The 15,458-nt window shown below is 38.4% G+C and overlaps 2 protein-coding genes across 3 annotated transcripts; both read right to left on the bottom strand.

Moving 5' to 3' along the window:
* Positions 1 to 3,344: 3,344 nt before the first annotated feature.
* Positions 3,345 to 4,771, bottom strand: LOC146379015 (lipocalin-like). Its single transcript, XM_084941287.1, has 6 exons — positions 4,638 to 4,771; positions 4,106 to 4,245; positions 3,898 to 3,977; positions 3,680 to 3,793; positions 3,466 to 3,567; positions 3,345 to 3,364 (listed from the first exon to the last, which is right to left on the bottom strand). Exons 1-6 carry the CDS (start codon positions 4,728 to 4,730, stop codon positions 3,345 to 3,347), a joined length of 549 nt encoding a protein of 182 aa, XP_084797413.1. The 5' UTR covers positions 4,731 to 4,771.
* Positions 4,772 to 7,049: 2,278 nt separating this feature from the next.
* LOC146379014 (palmitoyltransferase ZDHHC23-A-like) lies at positions 7,050 to 14,637 on the bottom strand. 2 transcript variants are annotated; one of them, XM_084942257.1, is made up of 5 exons: positions 12,786 to 14,637; positions 11,574 to 11,701; positions 9,965 to 10,603; positions 8,317 to 8,397; positions 7,050 to 8,121 (listed from the first exon to the last, which is right to left on the bottom strand). In XM_084942257.1, exons 2-5 carry the CDS (start codon positions 11,690 to 11,692, stop codon positions 7,848 to 7,850), a joined length of 1,113 nt encoding a protein of 370 aa, XP_084798383.1. In that variant the 5' UTR covers positions 11,693 to 11,701; positions 12,786 to 14,637; the 3' UTR covers positions 7,050 to 7,847. The 2 variants fall into 2 exon arrangements, with proteins under 2 accessions (XP_084798383.1, XP_084798382.1); XM_084942256.1 differs by having other exon boundaries at positions 8,317 to 8,484; positions 12,786 to 14,635.
* Between the last annotated feature and the right edge of the window lie 821 nt (positions 14,638 to 15,458).

The raw sequence follows: 15,458 nt of genomic DNA, 5'->3' as shown, positions 1-15,458 counted from the left end.
TCTGTATATTCTCTGCAGTTAAAGTTAATAAAAACTGAATGGAAAGAATAATAGCTTGGTTTTGTGTTAATAGTACTTGAACCATTTGGTGCAATCGGTTTCCCCAATTGGATTAAGTTGTTTAAATACAACTATTTAAGTTAATTTAACTTAATTTGAATATGAGCATGTAACACTTTAAATAAGTTTGAATAAATACAGCATCTTAGTACAACAAATTTAATGGTTTAAGTTAAAACATACTAAATACAATGAGTAAATAAACATAATGCATTTGAGTTACATTATCATATTTGCTTTGGGTTCTCAGGACTCTAATAAAGTACTTAAATAATCCAAAACTGTTTAAGTTATAAAACTTGAATCAATTGGTGCAATCAGTTTCCCCAAATCATTTGAGTTAACTTAACTTGTCAGGTTTTACAGTGAAGCTGAGAGGGAGTTTTTTTGTTTTTCTGTCACTGCACAAAAAAACAAGGATGCATAAAACTCATTGATACTTTTAATTATTGCTATGCATCTAACGTCCATCATGGTTAGAAAATAAATCAGTTTGCATGTATTATTTAGAAAAAAAATGGGGATTTTATGCTTTTATCCCTATTTAAATCATTAAAATTATTTGATTTAACTGGTATTTAAAGGGTTAAAATTCTGGATTTGATTGAAATTTTGGTCTTGATGAACAGCACTGATGCTAATCTAAAAAATCAAGTCAAAAAAAGTGGAAATTTTTCTTAATATATATGAATTTTATAGCATTTTGTAAATGTAAACGGGGGTGGCCATTTTTGGCCACGAACAAGCTGAGAGGGAGTTTTTTTGTTTTTCTGTCACTGCACAAAAAAACAAAGGTGTATAAAAGTCATTGATACTTTTAATTATTGCTATGCATCTAACCTCCATCATGGTTAGAAAATAAATCAGATGACATGTTTTATTTGGAAAAAAATCTGGGTTTTGTGATTTTTTTCCATTTATGAGTTCCTAGGATTATTTGATCTAACTGGTATTTAAAGGGTTAAAATTCTGAATTTGAATGAAATTTTGATTTTCATGAACAGCACTGATGCTAATCTAAAAAATCAAGTCAAAAAAAGTGGAAATTTTTCTTAATATATATGAATTTTATAGCATTTTGTAAATGTAAACAAGGGGTGGCCATTTTTGGCCACGAACAAGCTGAGAGGGAGTTTTTTTGTTTTTCTGTCACTGCACAAAAAAACAAAGGTGTATAAAAGTCATTGATACTGTTAATTATTGGTATACATCTAACCTCCACCATGGTTAGAAAATAAATCAGATGACATGTTTTATTCGGAAAAAAAATTGGGGTTTTGTGATTTTTTCCATTTATGAGTTCCTAGGATTATGTGATTTAACTGGCATTTAAAGGGTTAAAATTCTGAATTTGAATGAAATTTTGATTTTCATGAACAGCACTGATGCTAATCTAAAAAATCAAGTAAAAAAAAAGTGGAAATTTTTCTTAATATATATGAATTTTATAGCATTTTGTAAACGAAAACAAGGGGTGGCCATTTTTGGCCACGAACAAACTGAGAGGGAGTTTTTATGTTTTTGCTTTCTCTGCACAAAAATAACAATGCATTATAATCAATGTTGATGTGAATCAATTACATGCCCCAGACTCTACTATTAATAATACACGAAATTTCAGTAGCAATGCAATTATATAAAATTGCGAGATTTGAGGTTGTCTTCCAGCTAGTGCAGTGGACAAACAAACTGGTGTTTAAAGGGTTAAAAAATTTTAAAAGTAATAATTATTTTATATTTATGAAAAGAACTGAAATTACTTAAAAGCTTTATGCAGAAAAAATGGCAAAAAACCATAAAAATAATAAAAATTACAGACCTAATCTGTTGGTGGCCACTTTTGGCCACGAACAAGCTGAAAGGGTAGTGATTTTGAACAAGCCCAGAGGGTTAATTGTCCCGGCTTAGTCTACAGCAAATAGAAATCTTAAGGTCGAGACTGTCAACTGTTTTAATATTACAGTACACTGAGCACTGTGTTACTTTGTGTGAACTGCTGCTACTATTGTAGTGCAGTATCTGCTATGTGGTTAATCATATAACCTTTTGTACACAGCAGACAGAGTCTACATCCACTTGGTCCATCTGCTAAATAGCTTTAAAAATTGGTTAGGGAAGTGGCTTTGATTATACTAATACACTATACTGTGCCACTGTCACAGGACAGAGATCCACCAGGGAACATCTGTCAGGATGAAGAGCCTTTGCTTCTCTAAATATAAACCAAATACTTGTAGGAAACTTTGGGAAGAGGCATTTTTCCTCATGTTGTCTAAAGTTAAGTTAGCTTGGATACTTCTTACATACTTGCTCTGCAGAAAGCCAAAGAGTTTGGACCTCTGAAAACATTTCCAGTACAGCTGGATTTATTTGTAACTTTGGTCACCTTTGTATCATCCCTCAGATTCTTTTCTCTACTGCACAGCTTTGAGACCATGACACCACTAGTGCTGAGGAGATGTACTAGTAACGTGTTTTGCTGTTAATGATTTCTCCTGCCTGCATTCCGTGCCAGTTATAATAGATCTTTAATCCTGGAAAACAAATATATGAAGTGATGCTGTCAAAGAAATTTTATCGCACTAATGGCTCAAGCAATCTGTATGTTTGTCTGTCAGTCTGTCTGGTCGACAGTTCATCTGATCTACTTCAGACTTGGTGGGTATTTTTGTTTGTATTCAAATAAACACTGTGAGCTGTGACAAAACGGTCAAAGTCTGTCACCCCTGTTGCTTTGTCTCGTCTAAATGAGAGATGAACAGTATATCTGCTGCTGCTGTTTTAAAATTAAGGGCTGAACTCCTTGTTTTCTCGACTTACTTACGTACTTTTGCCTGTAGAAAGGGAAACTTGCATGTTTGTAGATACAAATTCAGAACACTGGTGCATTGTTTTGGTCATCTTCTGTGATTATGTATATTTTATATTTATTTAATTCACAGATTCTTCTATTATTTTTTGTATCTAAATCTTTGCAAAGTGTGTAGATACAAAGACTTGATAAAAAGAAGGTTTTAGCTGTGCTGTTATGGATGTAATTCAAAGTATTAGTTTAAAAATTGAGTAAATCAAAAGATTTTAGCCATTTCATACTTTTTATTTCTGTGGTTATAACAGCAGGTGGATAAATGCAAAGTGATGAATATAATTTTGTGATATTATGAGCCCTCTTAATAACGAAAGAGCAGAGATAGTAAAGTAAAAAGCAAACTGTCTCAGGTCATCGACATGAGATTTTCAGAACAGTGAAAGCTCCTCGGTGAGATGATCACCTGGACACAAGGTTAGGCAGCTGGGCACTTCTCTATAGAGAGGAAAAGGGAAAGAAAATGGAAAAGTGATCAGTGCATAACATCACTCTTGATTGCAGTTATTTTAAATAAAACATCTCAGAGGTAAAAATACCGTTTTTGGGAAGGATGACAATATTTTCAGGTTGGATGCTGCTTTGCAGGGAGAACTGAATGAACTTCTCCTGCACCTCAGCGCTGAGATCCACACCACGTCCTGTGAAAACAGATGATGTAAATCTGCTGCAGCGGGTATAGCTTTACCGACCAGCAGAACAGGTTAAAATGGATTGAGCAGAGTGTAGAATCAGAGCTAAATGCCATATTACCATATAGTTTGTTAACAACATAGCTTTCTTTCCCCTTTGTTTTGATGGAATGAATCAGGACATACTCGTCATACTTCACGTCGACCATGCGCAAGTCACTGAGATACCCCCAGCCTGACAAAGGGAATGCAGCAGAAAAGGGGTCATGAAATTATGAAAGCAGAAAAGGCAAACGTACTAGATTGTTAAATCGTGCTTCTGTGTGTGGGTGCACTCACGCCGACTTGTGTATGTGAACTTTCCCGGTATCTCAGTTTTTTTGGCCAGATTGTTCATTCTCCAACACGAGCCATTAGGGCTGCAAAGAGATCACTAAAACATTAATTCTTTCACATGTTGTCTTTCATATATATTTATATACAGATATATATATATATATATTCCTATTTATTTAAATGTCCATTGTCCTCATGCCCTCACACTTACCTAAGACTGGAATATGACATCTCCAGATCCCCGTCAGCAGTTGGGGTAATCATGGCCGTGCCCATCTTCATGCTGGCTCTGTGACTGACAAACCACTGGGCATCAGTGGCAATTCCAATCAGGTACCACTTACCTGCCATCTGTGGGCACACAAGAGGAAAGCATCGGGAGTTGAAAACTTTACTGAAGCGTTTTTGAAACACTTTCTGTGACCACCTTTACAAAAAAGTGTGTTTTAATAACTCGCATAAGCTTTGGAAGATAGAGGGAAAAAAAACCACTTCATGTGTGCCTTCTTCTTTTTCTTTGTTTTTGAAGACAGCTACATTGCTTTTGTTTATGAAGGCAGTGAACAAAAGATTTATCACAGCATAAAACACAAAAGTCAAAAGGTGAAAAGCCAAAACCATATAAGCAAGTTGAACATGCATTGCTGCTGGGCTTACAAACGATATAGGGAATTAAATAAATACAATGATCATAGAAATAAATATTGTAAAATAAAACATACTAATGTAGCCATTTGTCTTACCGCCTGTACATTGAAGTCTGCCTGAGGTTGGACTTCAGAAGAAACCATCAGAGAGGAGAGCACAGCTCCCAGCAGAGTGAGAAGTAAATGCATGGCTGCTGATGATGAGTGAAGAAATGATGATGTGGGAGAGTGTGGATGAAGATCTGGAAGTGTGCTGTTGAGGTTCTGCCTGACTCCCTTTATATAGCCGAGGGAGATTACCTCTTCCCTCGAGGCCAGCGCGCACACACACACACACACCTACACAAAACCCGGGTTCGGGGATGGGTTCAAACACATGAACCTGCATGCATGGTTTCACAACCAAAAAGTTTAGCCACGCAAAGGCAGAATTCAGTGAACCATATGAGAGGTATATAGCAAACAGCTGGCAGGAGAAACACACAAAAACAGATCAAAAATTTGAATAACAAATCAGCTGGGATGTCAGAGAATTGGAAAGCAAATAAAGTAGTAATTAAATTTCAGCTTGAGTGGAGACAAAAAAAAATCTGTTTTGAAACAAAGTACACTGAATCCACAGTGGTAAACAAGGCTAAACTCCAGCGCTTTCTGCGACTGAGACCACAGAATCAAATGTAGCTGTCAGCAGATGTGACAGTAACGCGCACAGACAAAACACATGGCTCGCAAACTGGATTCCTAATCACGCTTCCCTGTGTAGTAACCTGAAATGATTCCCTGGATAAGCTAACAATAATAAGTAAATAAGTTTGTGGAATCTTTTTTCCACTGCTGTTGAGTGATGAAGAATCTCAAAGTTCACTCTGTTCTTGTTCACTACAAAAGGTAATCAATGGTTCTTGAAATAACAACCTTTTATGTGACAAGAATGAAAGTGTCACACCATCCATCCACCATCTATCTGGGTCCAGAGTGAACTTGCTTGTTTGATCACTACCCACAGATTGTGGCCTTCTGGTAATTTGGTTAAAACATAAGGGTTACCTTCTTGTGACCTAATTACTGTTGCATTTAGGCCAGATGCCAGTCAGTGACCCCCCTGGTAACCTCTGACTGCTAGGGAAACACTAGCCCAGAAAGTTAGCGTGCTGGCTGCCGGATGAAATCATTCCCAAAGATTACAAAGGATTACAAATCACTTTGTGAATGCTTTGGTTGTGAGAAGGCTGCAGCAGTTTCCCATACTTCACATGGAAGATGCAGGAGGTGTTAATGTAACTCCTGTGCTATACAAAAGCTCCATTTGCTGTTGCCTGCATTGTAGGCAGTGGGTGATGTTGCCTACTTTGAGTGAAGGTGTCTGACATTGTTTTCTCTCCCTGGGAAATGCTCACAATGAAGAAGTTGTCCTAATTTAGTCGTCTTAAGTAAGCGTTAGTTTGTGTTTGTTTGCTGACATTTTTTAAAATTGTATTTTAAATTATCCTATTTTTAAAATGCCAGATTTTGATGGGCAACTGATCGACATCTGCTCCGCCTCCCTTTAACACTTTGTACAGTGCTATAAATGATGCATAAATTATGTTGTTTATCCCCCTTTTTCATCTCTTTATGTGCACTTGGCACTAGTGACGGACACACCAACACAATTTTCTTTTATGTGTTTTTGTTCCCTCATTTTAGGCTGAATAGGTTTAATATTGGTAAGTCTTCCAGTGATATAATGACTTCCCTCAAAAGTCTTAAACATGCTGTGAACCGACTGAAAGGAGCAAACACATTTAATTCCTCTGTGTTTCTGGGTGCAGACATGTTTCCTGTGGCCCAAATCTCAAGGCAGTGCTGACTGAGGATGAAGTGTGATACCAACTCAACCCATAGTGGTAGCTGTGGGAGGACTGCCATTAAGGAAGCAACCACAACTATCCCCAGCCCACCAACTCATCTCTTTTGTGAAGGGACACAGATATTTTTTCTTTGTGATTAGATTTCCCCCCATGTTTGAATTCTATTTGTTTTAAGAAAACTGTATTTTTAAACTTACTTTAACCCCTTGCTGAGACTGGTTGCTTAAACCTACAATCAAGACATTGATACACATCACAAACTGACCGAGCAACAGACAATATTAATGTTATTGGGTGTTTTTGTTAATGTTAAGCACAGAGTGGCCTGAGGGTGGCAGCAGAGGAAAAGCTGTTCATGGGGACTGACTGAAAGTGCTGGCACTGAAGTTATAGGGATGAAATATGCCTTCAAATGGAAGAAATGTATCGGTATAAGAATATTTATTGATGTGCTCCACCCAAAATGTGGATTATGAGAAATAATGCTAATTAGTGAACAGTGTGAAATGAAAATTGAGACTAGAGATTACAGTAGAATAGATGGGGTTTCATTTTCAATTCACACTATATGACTGAGAACAGTGATTTCTCTGCACACTGCAGAGAAGAAAGGCACAAAACGCACATTTTATTGTGTCCAAGGTGATGAACTTCTTGCTCTAACCATCACATGCAACATATTTTAGACATTATTTTAACATCTTACACTGAGCTAAGCTAGCCTCTTTGTTCTGTATTAGTTAGGCCTCTTCTCACAGATGCAGATCCTTCTATAACTCGTTTTTCTTGCCTTCTTATTAATTTTTTTTAATATATCTTTGTTTCTTTTTAAATTTCCAACTTGACCAGTACAGTGGTGTCAGTATTTACTGAGTGCATGTCTGCAGAACGGGTCAAAAGTGACCATTTGCTTTTCTTTGGCTTTCCCTCTGATGCCATCTTAAGGCCAAACCACGTTGCTACTGGATATTAAATTAGTAAAGGACAGCTATCTAGTCTTGAATCCGGCAGTTTTGTTTCTGGTTTATCTTCTTTGATTTGAACTCCAGAATCACTCAATGTTTTTTTGTATCATTTTGAAGTTTATTAGATTTTTTTTGACTTGCATGCAGTGAGATTATTATTTTTTTTTATAAAGACAACATATTTCCTTCTTACTTTCTGCAGGTGTATAAAAAGGCAGGCTATAATGTCTGCAGTCTTTGATTAAATTTTACAAAAGGCACAAAATCCACAGACTGTCTTGCATGTGTCCAGGTCAAAAGCTTCAACAGAAAATGGTGCTAAAAATCCAAACCCCAAACACATCTATGCATCTTTAAACAGTCATTAAAAACATGTTCATATTAGTACCACAGTCCTGGAATGTATTGAAAAAGAAATATGAAATCTAATTCTTCATGCATGCAGCACGAACAGTCTATTACCACGATGTCACCGAGTGCATTAAGTACAACTAGACCAAGTCGGTAAGGCTGGATCGAGGAGAAGCTGAAGCATCTGTCATGGTGAGGAACTCAACCCAGTTCTGATAGAAGCCACGAGAATACTCTCCTGTGTCGACAACGAGTCCCCACAGGCGGCTCTGGCCCGTTTTGTTCCTCAGAGCCAGCTGAGCCTCTCGCTCCGTCACGTTAAAGCTGATATTGAGAACTTGTGCCACCAAGAGGTAAAGCAGTCCACCTGCAACAATGCTGCTGTACCACGCACAGGTAAAGCAAAGTGCTGTGCTGTAAAAGTAAAGAGAACAAATCATTACTGCAACATAACACACCTTTTCTTCTCATACTGGCAGGACAAATTCAAGAAAAACACACCAAAAACAGTAATTAAAATGGTCATTGACGAATTGAAATAATTATTTAATGATTAAAGTGATTCAATTTCAAGGCTGCAGCAGAAAAAAAACATATAGAGTGCTGTACCTAGACTGAGTGTAGACGCCGGGGCAGTAGAAGAGCGCTGTCATTAGATACTGATGAGGACAGAGGCTGCAAAGCACCAAACTGATCCCGTACAGAGAGGTCAACACAAACACAGAGAGGGTCAGCAGGAAACTGCGATGGTTTGCCTGTCCTACACAGCTGTTTATCCTACAACATCTCAACAGGGACACACAACACCAGAGAGACCAGGTTACATGTGTATCTCACTATCATGCTGTATATAAAATGACAGAACTGCTACATTTATGGATTTTAATTAGTTTAGAAGTGACTGAGTGACCTTATTTATCTTGTTACATTATTCTATCATTATAAGCCCATTCGTTTTTCCTCTTGGCAGAGTGCTCTGCAAGAGGACTTTCAGTGTGACAGAAAAAAAAATCTAATTTGCAGATGTCCCCAAAACAAAATAATAATATTAATAAGAAAATCTAAATCCATCTGCATGAGTTTTGGAGTATGTTTATCAAAATCTGTCAAAAGGAACTGATTATGGAAAACTTGATGACATGTGATGTGTTTATGGCCTGATGAGGCCCATCATGTGTTTACTAAATTATGATCTAATGGTAAAATTAAACTCTATTTTTTTTCTAGTGTGGGGAAATGTAAAAGAGAGTTCAGTTTTCATCTGCTGATCAGCTGTGAATGTGACGTCCCCCTGGTCCAAACTTCTGCTCAGGTTCGTTCCCCTAATCTAATTACAACACAAGAGGTGTGGACCCACAAATTCAACAACTCATTTTAATTTCGTTGTTTATTTCAGCAGAATGGCCACCATGACCACCAATTATGCTGCCAGACAACCTAAAAATGAAACTAATAGTTTAAGACATAAAGACGTGAATGTCCTGTAATTTTCTAAAACTACATTCAGACAAAACTGAGGTTATGCACTCGGCCCTAATAAATCTTAGAAACATGATGTTAACCAGACACTTACTCTGGATGGCATTATCAGGGCCTTCAGCAACACTATGAGAAGCCTGGAAGTTGTTTTTGACCAGGATGTGTCCTTCAATGCGCATATGAAACAAATATATAGTAACACTTTTTTTCATGTGCACATTAATATATAAAATTAGAACCATACAGTCTCAGAATGATGCCACAAAACTAGTTCATACATTCATTACTTCTTGGCTGGGCTATTGTAATTAATTATTATCATGTTATTCTATAAATTCCTTACCTGCCTCCATTATTCCAAAAAACACTGCAGTGACAGTACCGACAGGGATGAAAAAGTCATTTTTGCTTTATCTTTCCCTTAGTCTGTGGCTTTTCCAGGCTCCATGTACCCTCTTTTTTCCCTTTTCTCTTGTTTTACATCTTTCCTCTTTCCAATACTATGGAAGCCCCACAGCCAGTCATGACAGATGTCTGTGCCCCCGGGCCCCATTTGCCAGGGGTTTCCTCCTCTTAGAGGGGAGTTTTTCTTTCCCACCATTGCATAGTGCTTCCTCAGCAGGGACTATTTGATTATGAGGGTTTTTCGAGAGAATCTCTACCTTACAGTATAAAACACCTTGAGGCAACTGAATAAACCTAAACTGAACTGAATATTAAACACACAATGCTTTGCTTACAAAGGAAATATATAAATATGACGTGAAGTCAGACCCACCAGATACAATGGTGGTCCAAACGCTGGACACATGAGCCACAGGTTCGACAATGACCAGCCCGCGGTGGTCGCATTATTTTGCACAAAGGACACCTACTCCACTTTGCTCCAAGGCCCTCCTTTGGGGTTTGCAGCTCTGCTGGTGTCCCTGAGGGAGAGGCTGCTGATTGGATAGATCCATTATTTACTTGTGTGGACTCCTTTTTATCCTCCTGACTGTGACTGTGAGAGTCGTGAAGGACAGCAGTGACAAATCCTGGGCCTTTCTTGGTGTGAATAAGAGAGACTATAGTGAAGATCATCCCAGAGGTCACGGTGCACACCTGCAGCTGGCTGACGTCCCCACGCGGTAAAATCTCTGTGATGAAGAGGTAATACATGTAGGCCAGAGAGTACAATGCGAGGGTGAGGAAGAAGAGGGTGCGTCTCTTCTTTCGGTGCGTTGCATAGTAGTACCACAGCACCAGGCCAGGCAGAGCTGTCAGGACGGTTATACCCAGCAGGTAGTGCAACGCTGCAACCTTCAGCAGGAGAGGCAGCATCAGCAGGGCTGGGATCAGGGAAATTTCCATATTTTCAGCCATGGCACCAAATACAGGAGACTGAAATGTACTTTTAGATGGTTTGTCTTTCAGCCACCTACAGAGAACAGTGGTCATAGAGTTATAATTAGACAAATGTTTATTCATGTGTCTAATCATTTCCCTTTTCACTGATGGAATTTATTTTCAAGTTCTTGAGCTGCATGCAAGGTAAAATTATTTCATAGTTGGCTTTTTCAGGTTTGAGACATACACGATAGTTTGCTTTGACTCTAGAATAATAGGAAAGATAAGATATGACTTTTGCATTCTCAGGTAATCTCAGAGAAAACCTTTAGAGCCGCTCTAACCGATAAGAGGGGCCTGCCAAATAAAAAAGGAATAAAAAAAGAAAGAAAGAATGATATGTGCCCTCCTTTTCTCTCTCATTGTGAATTTTGGCACATTTTAGGAAGTAAAGTTAATTGTTTGTGGCAAATTATTAAGAATTTACATAATTCAAAAATCTAAATAAAAAAATAACAGCATCCTGCTACAAGACTTAATATGATGATTCAGGTATCACAATAAATATATGGTAAATTTGCATCTTTGCTTTTCTCTTTGAAAGTTTGATTCATTTTATTAGAAGTCAGTAGACTCCCTACCAACACAGCTAAGGCTCATCTCGATCTTATTTATCTGTGCAAAACAAAGAAGAAGAAAAAGAAAGAAAGAAACTTCATCTGTTTCTTGGCCGCGAGACATTGCCAGTAAACCAGTGTGGGTGCGTGGACTATTTCCAGTCTTAAAGCTAAGCTTGTTATCCAGCTGTTGGCATTCGTTTCATGTTTCATTGACAGACATGAGAATGGTATCACCTCCTCTCGCTTTCTTTAGAAAGCCAATAAACTAATAGCATAAAATCTCACACTATTTTCTGTTTCCTTTGTATCTGGTTTGTGTCCAACCTTTCTTAGTGACCACAAACAACGGCTACTTGTGTAGCTTTCTAACAACAGTACTACACATACAGCACACACTCCTTGATTATTAGTTTATTCACTCATTTCTTCACACCTTCATACCTGTTAAAGGCTTCATCCAGATCCTCGCAGTCGCAGCAACATCCGTACTGGTAGAGATCGCATTCACAGCAACAAATAGGATCATCTGGCTCCGGCGGCTTTAACTTCTGCCATTGCATAATGGCCTGCTAAAGATGGAGATTTAACAAAAAAAGGTAATTGCATGCCACAGATGACACAGTTACAGCGTGCTGCGTTTGCATGATACATGACTTAAAAAACACAAGCAGGTAATCCTGTCATGATCAATAAAAACTATCCAAACAAAGACCCTTTATTGATTCCTTGTTTCCTTACGTGGCCTTGAAAGACCTCACAATTAACTTGCAGTGCACAGAGAAAAGCAAACATGCTCACACACACACAGCTCTCACCCCAGCTTACTGGGCTCTAAGTAGGTTGCTTTTGAGAATTAGCAACAGTGCTGACAAATTTAGGATCCGTTTTCAAGATTATATTTTTAATACAAGAAATTACAAAAAGTTTTAAACACCTATTATAAAAAATATGCATAAACAAGTGCAAAAGATAAGTAAAAACAAAAAATATAATCAGAATCAGCTTTATTGACCAAGTACTCTGGCTATTTCTTTACTCTCAATATACATACCAGAAAAGACACCTGGCAATGTAGAACAGCACATAGAGCATATTTGTGTTCATACTTGTTGATGCTATTAATACTATAACAGCACATTTATATTTAGATTATATATTAGAGTAACAAATACAGTATTAAACGGATTATAGCAATGCGTACATGACCTGTACTTGTAACTCTAAAAGATCCCTGTTTAAAAAAATATATAATTTCCATAATCAGAGTATTCTCAGTCTTATTATGTCCCCAAGAGCTTCTAATGCAATTTGTTGAAACAAGGCCACGGTGTCCGCAGGGACAAACTATCTGGGCCAGCAAACCGAAGACTTAAACTCTCTGAGATGTCTTTGAGTTATTGTCTGTGTGAGTTATTACATTAGGCTGATTTGTATCTGTGGTTATAACCTTATTATGTGGCATCTGACACATAGCTATACAGGAATTTCCAGAAAAAAATTATTTTAAAGACAAAAATAGTTATTGCAATCTGAGTTTGTCTGCTAAAGATCATTATTATTCAGAAATAACTTAATTAGCACTATCTAACACTTCTAGGTGTTAACTGTTAATAAGGGACACTCACAAAGAAAAGACTTATTGTGTTGACTTACCTTTTGTCTCCAATGCAAAAACACAAAAACAGCAAGCTACATTGGCTCAAAAAAATTCACAGTTTCTACACGAGAGCTACGCCATCCTCAGCAAACAATGAGGAGAGAAATGCTTAAGAAGATGACCCCTTGTCACCAGGCTCCTTCTGCAAGTGACTGAAGGGGGAAAAATGAAAAGCGCAGCCTAGTTTCTCATCAGTCATTTGTGATGAAAAAGGAAATTGGCATGTCCCTGCCCCGATGGTGCTGTGGCGACACCGAATCAGTGCAGTGAGATGGTTTTCATTTCTTGCATTCCCATGGTGGAAGCGTCCCAACAGAAGGCAACTTGAAGTCCTGACAAGTAGCTTGATATTGTGTTGCATCTGCCAGCTCACATTTCCAAAGACTATCTTTCTCACATGTCATTAAATAGTTCACAAGTCGTTCTCAGGGATACTCAGCCTGCTTCTGCCTTACAGCTTCCATCAGCTATCATTTTAGATTTTAATACTGGCGTGCTTGGCAAATATAGGCCCTCCCTCATTTGGTTGAGGAAGCCAGAGAGAGCCAGGAGTTTTTCATACCTCTGCCCACAGCTGAGAGGCTGTGTTGAGGTATTCAAAAGCTGCAACAGCAGCCCTGATAATCCACGCTGAGCCGAACGAGGGTGCGTATGAGAAACATGACAGGCACTCAAAGATGAGAGACTGAGCGATGATCCACGGGGCAGCCCCACCCTCTGGCATCATATTTCCTCCCACAAGCAACTTGACCTTGAGGCTCACCCACTGAAAACTCTCGAAGAGTGCATTTGTGCGCGATCAAAGGCGCACGGGAGGCCTCTGTGTTTACACTCATAAAGCCCTGCGCTGTACACATTGCACTCTTCGTGCGACGACACTGGATACCGACACTAACGGTGCGCTCAGTGACCCATGCAGGGAAGTTCTCTTTTCTCACCTGGAGCCAAGGTCCTTATTCACATCAGTTACAACACATGTTCATGCTTATGAACACTTTAGCAGACAGTTTATCCAACTTGAGCTTGATCTGGGTCACTCTGCAGCATAAACCAAGTTTAAAATGAAATGTTGTTGCAGCTCAGTGAAAGGGGAAACACTGGAACCTGAAAGACAGACGTTAGGACCCATAAGATATCTTATCAGAGACAAAATAGCCAGTATGACCTTTACTAAGAACAGTTTAAATAATGAAATAATGGTTATCCTGTTTTCAAAGTGGCAAAACAAAAGGTTAGACATGCCTTGAAAGTCCATGCCACTTTCGCTTGCACATAAGCAAATCCATTTACAGTTTTGTTAATGTCCTCTTTACACACACTGCCCCATGAATCATTACTAATTCAAGAATAAGAGAAAGAGGGCCAGGTGCATTATGAGCTATAGGCTGGTGTCTGCACTGGATGGACAGAATCAATGCAGAGAAAAGCTGCTGCTCTTTCTCCAGCGGGTTACGCTTCCATTAGTCCTAATGGAGCCCGGAACCTGAGATAGCGACTCTAATCTATTTTAGAGGGTTTAATGCTAGAGAAATACACTGAACCAACAGTGAATGCTGAAGATTGTGCATCAGCAAACTGCTAAGATGCTGATAATGCAGTATGACAAATAAATGTAATAATCAGTCCATCTCCTTGTTGTATATTTTGTATATTTGTGCTCTAATGTACTAAAGCATCACATATCGAGTTAAGATGCTTTCAAAGAGAATAACATGAATTCTCTTTATTTGTCAACTGACAAAGAGAAAAGAAGAACCAGTTTTTCGTTTTACTTTGCAGGTAGTTTGCTGCAAACATCATGGAAAACCACTGGTGCTTATAGTCAATTCTCAATCCTTTTTAGAGGATAACAGCGATCCCGGCCAATTCTTCTTTGGTAAATCTCTCAAGTTCCTCTAGATTTGATGATCTTCTGTCATGGTCTTCAGTTTACCCCACAGATTTTCAACAGGATTCAAGTCAGGGCTTTGTGCAGGCCAGTCAGTAATGCTCATTTTGGTCTTTCGAAGGTAGTTCCTCACCAGGAGTGACGTATGTTTTGGGTTGTTGTTGTATAGGAAGACTAAGTGACTCAGATTTGTGGCATCTGAAACTGGCATATCCTCCATTTCCAGATGCACTGAAGCATTCCCACAGCATAATACTCCCACCACTGCTTTTCACTGTGGGGATGGCCTTCTTTGTGTTGTATGCTTCTCCCGTCTTTCTAAAAATATAAGCAGCATCTCTGTGGCCAAAGAGCCCTAGTTTCTTCTCATCTGACCAAAGAACTTGCTTCCAGTATAGATAGTTGTTCTCCAGGTTCTTAGCAAACTTCAGTCTGGCTTGAAGGTGTCTCATGTGCAAAAGTTGAGTTTTTCTTGGTCTGTAGTCTTGAAATCCATTCCTGCACACAGCTCTGGTGATTGTCTTCTTTGAGACTACAATTTCCAAGTCATTCACATGTTTTTGAAGTTGTTCTGGGGTCTTTAGACACGTCTCTCACTAGTTTTCTTTCCAGAGTCACACTTGTTCAATACTGTGTGGCTCTCTTTGAATTCCTTGATTATGCTTCTAATTCCAGTCCTTGACACTTGATAACTTTACATATACAACTCCTCGTTTGTGAGCATCAACAATTCTTTTTCTCAAGTCTAAACTGATTTCTTTGGTTACTGTTACGATTACGT

This window comes from Perissodus microlepis, chromosome 10 (genome assembly GCF_051167445.1).
Source record: "Perissodus microlepis isolate ML-2025 ecotype Zambia chromosome 10, ASM5116744v1, whole genome shotgun sequence".
Lineage (NCBI taxonomy): Eukaryota > Metazoa > Chordata > Actinopteri > Cichliformes > Cichlidae > Perissodus > Perissodus microlepis.
The sequence above is the reverse complement of the archived record's forward strand: the minus strand, read 5'-3'. Positions and strand labels throughout refer to the sequence as shown.

Coding starts and splice junctions, on each gene's coding strand:
- LOC146379015 (XM_084941287.1), bottom strand. CDS start 4,730: ATGCATTTACTTCTCACTCTGCTGGGAGCTGTGCTCTCCTCTCTGATG. Junction 4,246..4,637: donor CAGACTTCAATGTACAGGCG/GTAAGACAAATG, acceptor GTGTGCCCACAG/ATGGCAGGTAAGTGGTACCT. Junction 3,365..3,465: donor TGTCATCCTTCCCAAAAACG/GTATTTTTACCT, acceptor TCCTCTCTATAG/AGAAGTGCCCAGCTGCCTAA.
- LOC146379014 (XM_084942256.1), bottom strand. CDS start 11,692: ATGCAATGGCAGAAGTTAAAGCCGCCGGAGCCAGATGATCCTATTTGT. Junction 8,485..9,964: donor TTGGACCACCATTGTATCTG/GTGGGTCTGACT, acceptor GAGATGTTGTAG/GATAAACAGCTGTGTAGGAC. Junction 8,122..8,316: donor GGCGTCTACACTCAGTCTAG/GTACAGCACTCT, acceptor TTACTTTTACAG/CACAGCACTTTGCTTTACCT.